This window comes from Dipodomys ordii, unplaced genomic scaffold (genome assembly GCF_000151885.1).
Source record: "Dipodomys ordii isolate 6190 unplaced genomic scaffold, Dord_2.0 Scaffold161, whole genome shotgun sequence".
Lineage (NCBI taxonomy): Eukaryota > Metazoa > Chordata > Mammalia > Rodentia > Heteromyidae > Dipodomys > Dipodomys ordii.
In genome coordinates this window covers 208,642-219,823 of record NW_012267377.1, presented here as the reverse complement: position 1 = coordinate 219,823, position 11,182 = coordinate 208,642, and the positions used below count along the sequence as shown (strand labels likewise).

Here is an 11,182-nt window from a genome sequence, read left to right as displayed (position 1 = left end):
TGTGTGTGTGTGTGTGTGTGTGTGTGTGTGTGTTGTGGAGCTTGAACTTGGCCTGAGCTCTGTCCCTGAGCTCTTTTTGCTCAAGGAGGCTAGTGCTCTACCACTTGGAGCTACAGCTCCACATCTGGTTTTCTGGTGGTTTTTTTGGAGGTAAGAATATCATGGACTTTTCCTGCCTGGTCTGGCTTTGAACCATGATCCTCAGATCTCAGCCTCCTGAGTAGCTAGGATTATAGGTGTGAGCCACCAGCATCCAGCTTGCTGCAACCTTTGATTTGCTAGTATTTTACTTTTCCTCTTTTCACCATATATCTTCTCTTCCTACTACTTCCCTGTCATCCCTAATTCAATTTGGAAAACAGAAGGATTTCCTTGCTGTGAGCCAGCAAGCAATACAAAAGTACCTTCCTTATTTTAACAAAGAACTAAAGGAGGGCACCAGATGTGCCCCTAGGTAAAAAGTGGGTTAACTCCCTCCAGCCCCCCTGTGAGTTCTCCAAAGACCCCCCAGCCTGGCTCAGACCCCCATGCAACGTCAGAGGGGAAGCAGGAATCACCAGTCCTAGGAATATTCCAAAAACAAGCAGAGCAAGAGCTGTACATTGAATGAGTTAATTAATCAAGACAGATTTTAGGCTTCTATGAAAAGGAAGACACAAACAAGCCTGCAGTCACCGAAGAAGGTTATTCCCAGAAGGGATACTTAGAACCTTTATAAACCGGTGTCCTTACCAAAATAACAAATAACGACCAGAACACTGGCATTAGCCAAGATTGAAGGCAGGTAATGTTCCCTTATGGGTTCTAGTTAGGGATGTTCAATTCTGTAATTTATATTTAAACTTCATTACCTCACACCTGGCAACATTTAAAAAAAATCTGAGCGTGTTCATGGGGCTGGGATTGAACAGTGACAATCTTATTGTCCCCTCCCCTCTCTTTCTCTTCTCTTTTGCCTCTTCCCTCTTGGCTTCTCCCCTCCGATATTCTCCTCCTCTTCCCTTCTCTATCTTATAGAAAGTAACAGCTACCTTGGTAACTTCAAACCAAGGGTGAGCATGTGGTCGAGTTGTAAATGAATTGGAGAAAAGTTGAACATATTAGGAGGCTGTGTGTGGCTGTTTTCCTTTCATCGGTTGTGCTTTGCGAGGCCTGGACTTGAGGTCTTCCTCACTGCTTCAATGTGACTCAGTCCTATAGCTTAACCCATGTCTCTGGGCATCAGTCTCCTCATTAGAGAAGACAATTGGGGGATGGCAGTCCTCGCCAGCTCTGACACTTTGTGATTCTGTATGCAACAGACCACCTTTTAAAAGCATTACTTAATCTCTGAGGGACTGAAGCCAACAATCGGAGAGGTAAAACTGGCCAGGACTATATATTCAAGTTGGGAGATAGGTTTGTGGCTGGCCATTGTGTTACTCTTTCTGCTTTTATTTGTAATAAAGTTTTAGAGATTTTTTGGGGGGATGGTAATTAGGGATTTTGAACTCAAGGCTTCATGCGTGCTAGACTGGCACTCTCCCACTGGAGCCACACCTGTAGCCTGTTTTACACTTAATAATTTTGAGCTAGGACCTCCCTTCCAATGCAGGCATGTGCCTGAGCCATGGAGCACCCACTTTAAGCTTCCTGTCATTGATGAAATCACAAGTGTGTGCCCCTCCACCCAGCTTCTCTGTATGAAGATGGAGTCACATGGATTTTTCTGCCTAGACAGGCCTAGCACTATAATCCTTCCCATCTCAGCCTTCCACATGGCTTGGGATGACAGGCTTATACCACTGTGCCCAGCTATGGCTTGAGAAGGAGTCTCTTGAACATTTCACCCTGAGCTGGCCTTGAACCACAATCGCATCCTCCCAGGAAGCGAAGATTACACTGTTATGCAGCTTAAAGAATTTTTTTAAGAAGGAAATAAAAGGTTGCCACAGAATAAGAGGTAGGAAAGGGACAAGAGAAAGTTTATATACAAGAAAAGTGATCCCAAAGTTTGGTACTAATTCTCATGTAAGATGAAAGTGATAGATTTCCTGATATTTGGTTATTTGGACAAAGCTGGGATTAAAAGAACTTCCAGCTAGGCATTTTTTTAGTTCAAGTTTCAGTGATAAATAATAATAAAGTGTCAATATCTCTAAATGCAAATGATGAATTAGAATTTAATAAATTAGAACTTAAATCTACATTGAATACATTGTACTAATAAATATTTATTCAAATAGCCTTATAAGAGTTAGTAAGAATCAAGGTTTTGAAATAAACAGAGAATAGTACTCACTGTCTCTAGAAGCCCTCTTTGTCCTTGGAGCATGTACAAGTCTGTTTCCTGTTATTATAATGAATATCTAAGGTGGGATACTTTATCAAGTAAAAAGGTTTATGTAGCTCACAGGTCCAGATGCTTAGAGCTCAGTGCAGGCACTGGCTAAGCTCAGGAAAGGGCCCTTCCTGTATCACATGACACAAGGTATCATGCAACAAGAACCCATCACATTCTAAACAAGAAGCCAGAGTGTAGGGCAGGGCTCAGCAGAGTCTAACCAAGGTCTTCTCGGGACTTGCATTAATCCCTTCTGAAGGCAGCACCCCTAAGGCCCTCCTGGTAGAATCCACCTCTCACATCACCACAATGGGGACCAAGTCATCAACATATGAGCCTTTGAGGGACAACCCAGAGACAAAACCTCCCAGAGCAGGTGCAATGTAGATATTCATCTTTCTGTGCCCCTTGGAACATTCTTCTAAGAATGTCTTTTTTAACAAGGCAACTATGATTTCTTTTAACATCTTTTCTTTCCAAAGTTAACCTGTTCCTTTAAAATGTTGCAGGTGGAAACCCTGCATGATTTCGAGGCAGCAAACTCTGATGAGCTTAACCTGCAAAGGGGTGACGTGGTGCTGGTGGTCCCCTCAGACTCAGAAGCTGACCAGGTAAAAGACAAGATTTGGAACATGCTTCTGGTCATGTTGATTTTTCCCCTGAGGGCAGCTTGCATACAGGAAGCTCTTGAAAGTCAACTCTAAGAGGGGTTGAAGTGGTTGTGACTAGTCTGGATTTTCAAGGCCCTTGGGGGATGCTGTGTTATCACTCCCTTTTTATAAGATGACCTTTTCTCATGATATAACATCACTTCCTAAGGATGTTTATGTATTGTGCCATCTCCAGGAGATGCCGATACTAGTCATAAGAACTCAAAATCCCCTTCAGAGGCTTGCCCTCAAGGATGGGGAGGTTGATTGGGAAAGAACATGGGAGAATTTTCTGGAGAGATGGAAATGGCCATCTGTCTTGGTAGGAGAGTGTTTGTGTGTATGTGTGTGTGTGTTTGTGCATTTTTCTAAGCTCACTGAACTGTACTCCTAACAATACAACATTATAAAACCTTTAAATTTAAATTTAAAAGAGACTCTTATAAACATGCCTTCCAGCAAAGAGGTTTGTCTCATGGTAAGGTGCTGTGATCTCCCAATTTGTTCCTGCCTTGATTTGTGAACTTTTTTGTTTTTGGTGCCAGTCTGCCTGGGCCTTGAACTCCGGGCCTAGGCTCTGTCCTTGAGGTTTTTTTGCTCATGACTAGTGTTTATGACTTGTGCCATAGTTCCCCTTCTGGCTTTTTTGGTAGCTAAATGGAGATAAGAGTCTCATGGACTTTGCTGCCCAGTCCTCAGACCTTAGCCTGCTGAGTAACTAGGATTGTAGGCATAAGCCTTTGGCCCCTGCTCTTGATTTGTAAACTTTTAAAATGATATAAAACATGTGAATAAATGAGTCTATGAGCAGTTTTTTCTGGAAAGAAGAGCTGTAATTTCCATATTATTTTAAAAGAGATTTATGATTTAAGCATCACAACTTTCAACTTCCATACCCAACATTTTGTTCTTTCTTTTAAAAATATCAAGTATAAACATACTGCAAGTGCAACTTAAACAACCAAATAGTCACTATCACTATAAAACCTGATTAGAAATCAACAAAAATATCTTTACAAGCACTAAATACTTAATACACTTAGAAAGCAATCCATTTGTCACAAGTTTCATAATGATCATTAACTTAAATAAGAATATAGAAAATTAATTAAAATTAATTAAATAGAAAGTGCCTAGAAAGGAAGAAATAAAAAATAATTTCACATTCTGTGCTGTATCATGAGTTGAATAATGAATGCTACCAGATAAAATGAACCCTATGTGTGATCAATAAATGATTAAATTCTCCTGGATGAAAATTAATACAGTCATAAACACACAATTTAGAAAGTCAATATTGCCAAAAAGTTGGTTCCTTGTAAAGTTTAATAAAATTATTATCATTAAAATCTTAGATTTTTTTTTTTTTTTTTTGTCGGTCATGGGGCATGGGCGCTGTCCCTCAGCTCTTTAGCTCAAGGCTAGTGCGCTACCACTTGAGCCACAGCACCACTTCTGGCTTTTTCTGCTTATGTGGTGCTGAGAAATTGAACCCAGGGCCTCATGCATGCGAGGCAAGCACTTTACCACTGAGCCACCTTCCCAGCCCCTAGAATTTTTTTTTTAAGAAAAGAGCAATAAGGCATAAATTACTAAAATAGGCAAAAACATTGCTATCTCTACATATCTCAAAAACATTAAAAATCCATTGTATGTTTCTATAGTTATATGAATCAAAAATTACCTTTAGGAAGAGAAGAAAAAAGTACCCTTTTATATTTACTATTTCTAGTGTCCTCATTGCTTTCTACAAATATGTGAGTCTGTGCTTAAAATTTCTGTTCAAATTTTTTTTAGTACTTACTATAATACAGAACAGTTGGCAACAGATCCCCTCCACTTCAGTCTGTGTGAAAATCTCTTCATTTATATACATTTTTTAAAGTTTTTTTTTATATGTAAAGAATTCTAGGTTGCCTTTATTTCTGTCATCTCGTCAAGAGGTTTTTCCATTGTCTTTTGGTCTTTTCTGTTTATAATTGGAAGTCAGCTGTCATTTGTTTAATAATATTTCTCCTTATACCATGTTAACTTTTTAATACAGAGAATACTTCTGTATTTATGGTTGTGAATTAATTAATTTGAGTAAGATGTGTTTGGCTTTTAAAAATTATTTTGCGTGATTTCATATGCAATGTTCACTGTACTTTTCACATGCAGTTTTCACTTTATTCCATTTGGAAATCTTTTAGCTCCTACTCCATTCTTTTCCACATTATGTTCTACCTTTTCGCTTTGTGGATTTTCCAGTATATTACATAGATCTCTTAATGCCTAAGATTCTGTCCTTTATCAATCAACATTAATGTTACTATTGAAGTCAGCCTGGAAAATTTCTGTTGATCTGTCTTCTTAAACCATGACTCTCTTATCTGCTACTTCTAGTCTGTTGTAATTCTCGATACTTGGGAGCCTGAGAACAGGAAGATTGTTTGTGGAGGCCATCCCAGGCCACTCATATAATACTTAAACAATACTATAATTTCCTTCTTGTTATTTTATATAGTTTCTTTTTCTTTGCTGACATTTCTCATCTATTTTCTCAGTATTACTATCTCCCAGAGTATGTTCTTGAACATATTTATCTCAGCTTCTGTACATTTCTTACTGAAATGTGGAACATTATAGGACATAGTTCTATTTGTTGCCTTTTATCTCTGGAATTGTATTTTCCTGTTTTTCACCCATGGCTAAGTAGTATTTCTATTGATGCTGGACATAGTTGGTAGACAATACACTATAAAGTCTGGGCTCTCCTTTCTTTTCTTTTTTCTTTTTGTTGGTCATGAGGCCTGAACTCTGGGCCTGAGCGCTGTCCCTCAAACTCTTCAGCTCAAGGTTAGCAATCTACCACTTGAGCCACAGCTCCACTTCCAACTTTTTCTGCTTATGTGGTGCGGAGGAATTGAACCCAGGGCCTCATGCATGCAAGGCAATCACTCTACCACTGAGCCACCTTCCCAGGCCTGGCTCTCTTTCCTACATATGAAGATTGTTTACTTTTTTTTTATTTTTTTAGTCAGTCGTGGGGCTTGAACTCTGGACTTGGGCACTGTCCCTCAGCTCTTCAGCTCAAGGCAAGTGCTCTACCATTTGAGCCACAGCACCACTTCCGGTTTTCTAGTGGTTTATTGGAGATAAGAATCTCACTGACTTTCCTGCCTGGGCTGGCTTTGAACCAAGATCCTCAGATCTCAACCTCTTGAGTAGCTAGGATTACAGGCATGTACCACATGCACCTGTCTTGAAGATTGTTTACTTTTTATACTAACATTTACATTATAAGATAGTTACTTTAACTTTGTAGATGTTTGTTTTATATTTTGCTCCCGCCGGTGCCTTTGATCTTTGCATAAATTTTTATTTCTGGGCCCTTGTCTTCACCTCTAAAGCAGGAAGGAATTGCGGTAGAAAGCACCTGTAGTACTTAGATTCAAACTCTAAACCTGGCCCAACTCCACTGGCAGTGCTTATATCTTTATTAAGCTTTGTAAGGCATCCTACTATTGATTTTCCACTAGGATCTAGGTGCAAAGTCAGAGTTCAAAACAGATACCCAGGGAAGTTTCTCTGCATAGTTGGGGCTGCCCCTGGAAGTTCCTTCTTTATGAGATATCCTGCCATCAGTGCAGAGATGCTCAGCTCCCCTAGGCTCTGTCCATGGAATTCTATCACATGGACTGAGAACATGATTGAGGAAAAACACGTTAAATAATCCCCAATCTCAGCCTGCTTGTAATCCTTCTTAGTGCCTTCAAATAGTTGTGACTCTGGTTTGTCCCTACCTCATACATAAGCTTGCATCTTATATTGCAGATTTTATAACAAATAGTTGGCTATATATAGATTAATATATTCAAGTCTATGTATGTGGACATATATAGTTATTTTAGTATTTCTAATTATTCTGCATAGACACATTTGTCTGATACAAGCTAAACTGGACATCTTTGTCTGTTATGCATTTTAAGCTGTTAAAATTTAATTCTACTCAACTCAATATTTATACTGGCTAACATTTTCTGCTATATAACTTATGTGATATTTCAGGGTACACATGTTGGAGTAGATCTTGATTATGGGTTTGTGCAAGCTCTTGTTTGTCTATATTGAAACAATTTTAAAATGTTTGACTCTCCTTAGACTCACTACATTTTTTTAACTCCCTGTAAATGAAATCAAATATAGACACTTATTAGGGGAAGAAATGACTTTTTATATACATACAGCAGGTTCACAAAGCATTTAGTGATCATCTTTTATTGTAAGTATAAATTTATCCTTCATGCATGTGACCTTGCAGTTGTACAGGTTGTTGTTTTTTATCTAAGAAGATACCATCAGTCATCTTATTGGGTCATTTTCTCTCATTGCTTTTTTCTCCTCTTTAAAAAATTGATCTATCTACCTCTTATATTTCTTTTTTATATGGCAAAGGCAATTTATGGTTTCGGAGTCTATCAAAGGGGACTATACAGCTCTTTATTTAATTTTTGAGACCCCATTTATCTGATGTAATTGAACTGTATTGAACATTGGTTCAGATGAAATATGACCATCCTTCATTCAAAGTGGGGTCTTTCTCCTGTACTGGGTAATATAAAAAGTCAGTCATTTCCCACAGGTTTGACTTTGTTCATTCCCCATGAATCCAAATATATCTTCCAACTCAGCCATTTCCAGCTTGATGCTGGTTTTCTTCCACAGAATAAGAACAGACAGAAGTCTCTGTTTCTCAGGGGTTTTTTGTTTGGGTTTTTTTAACTGTATTTATTTTGTCTTTTCTTTTTTTGTACTGGGGATCAAATCCAGGACGCTGCACTTGCTAGGCAAACGCTTTACCACTGAGCTACATCCCAGCCCTCTGCTTCTCAGTTTTATGTATGATCTCCTGTTCTGTTCGGCCATCCATGAATGTGTTCTTCAACCTTTCTGTGGTTTATGCCACGTTTTGTGTGTGTGATGGCACTCCTGTATGACACAAATGCTAATTTATAAAGAACATACAAATGTCTCTAACAAAAATGCCACATCTTTAAACCACTTGATAGTTTACTTGAAAAATCAGGAGCCAGGTGCTGGTAGCTCATGCCATTTGGGAGGATCACAGTTTGAAACCAAGCTGGGAAAAAAAGTTTGCAAGACCCCTTCTTACCCCCATAGCTAGGAAGAATGGTACTTGCTTGTCATTCAAAGCTACGTGGGAGGCTGAGATTGGGAAGATCAAGGATCCAGACCATCCTGGGCATAAAAGTGAATGAGACTTGGTCTCCACAGAAAGAAGCTCACAAAGTCATTGCACGCACCTGTAATCCCAGCAGCAAAGGGAAATCTAAAGTATGTCGATAAAGGCTCAACCTTGTGCCTGAGTGGGAAGTGAGATCCTATCTCAAAATGGGCAAAACCAAGGCCAAAAGCATGGTTAAAGTGTTAGAGTGTCTACCTAAGTGAATGTGAGTCTCTGAGTTGAGACCATTATTGTTGCTAAAAAGAAAACAAAATGGAAGAATCAGTTATTAATAAGAGAAATCACAGCAATTCCATCAAGCACAAAGATAGTTCTTAATACTTTGTAAGAGCAGGAAGGTGGTTTCCTGAGCTTAAATGTGACCCATGAGGCCATAAGCAAGACTTTCCGGAGCTGCCTCAGCACTGTATTCTAACCTTAGAACCCTGAACCTTATTTTGCTGTGACCCACAAGATGGCAGGCTATGTTTTGCTTGCCATGGTTTCACCTAGAATCCCTTTTATTGAAGAACTAGTATTACGTAATGAACATAGATGAAATGGAGCTAGGAAACTTGAGGAGATGGGTGAGGCGGGAGAGATGAGGTAAGAAGGATGGAAGGGCTGACACTGATCAAGAGGCCTTGTACTCATAACTGACATGTTCAACTGACACTCTTTTGTATATACTACTTAAAGATTTTTAATAATTTAAAACAAGAAAAACATTGTATGCATGAATCTACCTTAAACAGCTATTTAAGTAATAATTTAATTAGCATACTTAAATAAAACATTTAGTATACAACTATTTAAATGTTTAATAAAAACTAAATTTACAACTAAATAAAAAAGAACTTGTAATCCCATTAATCATCCATTATGCCTTCCACAATAGAAGGATAATCTTCAAGGAGCTATACTTCATAGAGTAAATGAATTGTTGCAAATGGCTATAGTTTAATTTTTTTTTTTGACTAAATTAGTTGGGACAAGCCTTCCTGCCCAATTATACTTTGGCAATGTGGGTGCGTTCAATCCTTTCTTGTGCTGTGTATATGTGTTGCTGTCTTGCAGGATGCAGGCTGGCTCGTGGGGGTGAAGGAGTCGGATTGGCTTCAGTACAGAGACCTGGCCACTTACAAAGGTCTCTTTCCCGAAAACTTCACCCGGCGCCTGGAGTAGAGCTGCAGGTACTATAGAAGGAGCTTCGTGACTGGGTTTGGAACCTTCCATGAAATCCTGATGAGTTCACTTTTGCTATCACATGCGGAATAACTTCCACAGTGATGCCAGACAAAGCTTGAGAAGACCTATCCTCAGAGCATGTGTGGGAAAAAAAAAATATATATATATATAAGAGGGGAGGAAACAAAAAAGCAAATGAAGGCAAAAGTCTTCAGTTTGTTCCCATGTGGTCAATAGCAAGTCTGTGATTGTCTGAGCTGTGGGTACTTGTACTTGATCCCCTTTCCAGTCAGGTCTCCAGTAGTTTTCTCCAGCCCAACCCTTCATTCCTCTGCACCGACAGTGTGGTACACAGTGGCCACCCCAGAAGATGTGTTGAAGTGTTCTGTAGTACAAGGTTATCTTACCCCTGCCCAGGTGTGAGCACGTGGGCTCTTGCTCTTGCTCTTGCGCACTCTCTCTCTCCCTTCCTCTCTCCCTCCCTCCCCCCCTCTCCCTCTCCTCTCTATCTCTCCTGTCTCTGTCTTTCCCTATCCCCCCCCTCTCCTTTTCAGGTTTACTGCGTCTCAGATTATACTGCTGAAAATGTTTTCAATGGTCTTTTCCAAACTTGCTTCTCTATACATAGATATGGACACACAATCACACAAGCTAATCCCTGTGACATTACACCTATGTGTATGCACAAGACAAATATACATAGGTGCTTCCTTCCTTCCTTCCTCTTCCATTGTAGCTTTCTGCCTCTCAAGTGTCATTGAGACTTGCGTTGCTCTTACTCTGTCTGGCATTACAGTTGCGGTTTTGCCTGCGGGCAAAACCAGCCATCTCATTGCCAAAACAGTCGACAGTATCTGTGTTTGTTGTGTGCAGTTTCCAAGATGATGGCAGTTTCAAGCTGCTGCCCCTTTGGACAGAGCAAAGCCTGGTTAGGCAGCTTGTCCATCTGCTGGGGTGGAAGGAAGTTTAGCCTTGAACCAGCAGCTATGTGGTCTTCGCTTCTGCCTTTATGAGATGGGCTAGAAGATGGGGCATATGAATCTACCCCTCCCCCTACAAAAAAAGAACTTATTTAAAAAGAAAAGCTCCTATATTATTTCCACCTCTTTCTATTTATGCAAACTCACCTCCATAGAACATCCTAAAAGAAAATAAGTGATGTACACTGTATTCATGAATCATCTGTAAAGATTACGTTTCAGTGCTGTGTCATTCCAAATAAACATTTGGTCAATGTCCAACAATTACCCTCATTCCTCTCGATGAGTCTTTTGTGATTATTTTTTTCAAGCAGTTTCTAACGGAGTTGTTATTTGTGCAGAACTTCACTTGTTCTTTCACTGGGTTGTGCTCCATAGCTGTGCCTTGCTCCTTCCCACCTCCATTCCAGTCATTGCTGGTCGCTTGGTGTCCCCTGATCACCAGAAATGACTAGAGCACAAATAACAGCTGTGGAGGGAAACCCCCTCCAAGTGCTGGCTGTGGGGGTCCCGATCTGTGGCTCACACTGAAAGTCTTACAACAACCTCCATCATCAGCAATTTCCTCCCATGCCAGCCTCATTGATTTTTAGTCACTTTTCTTTCTTGCATGTTGTGTTCATAGGTACATGAAAAAAATAAGTCATATGGCATAGCAGGGTCAGTTCATTGGAACACTGTTGCCAAAAGGGAATTGGAACAAAAATGTCTCATGTTGGTTTAGATCTTTTTCTGCTGATAGAATTCTATAAACAGTGTGGGCTGGTCAAGAATGTGCATTGGGCAGGCTGTTGGCTGTGCTGTTGTCTTCTGG

General features: G+C 39.8%; 1 protein-coding gene across 1 annotated transcript in view; it reads left to right on the top strand.

Moving 5' to 3' along the window:
* The window catches only part of Amph (amphiphysin), a 95,054-nt gene extending 85,669 nt beyond the window's left edge, over positions 1-9,385 (top strand). Inside the window, exons 20-21 of the mRNA XM_013033001.1 lie at positions 2,833-2,934; positions 9,278-9,385. Coding sequence (XP_012888455.1) covers positions 2,833-2,934; positions 9,278-9,385 — 210 coding nt within the window. The remainder of the gene's footprint in view (positions 1-2,832; positions 2,935-9,277) is intronic.
* Positions 9,386-11,182: the final 1,797 nt, after the last annotated feature.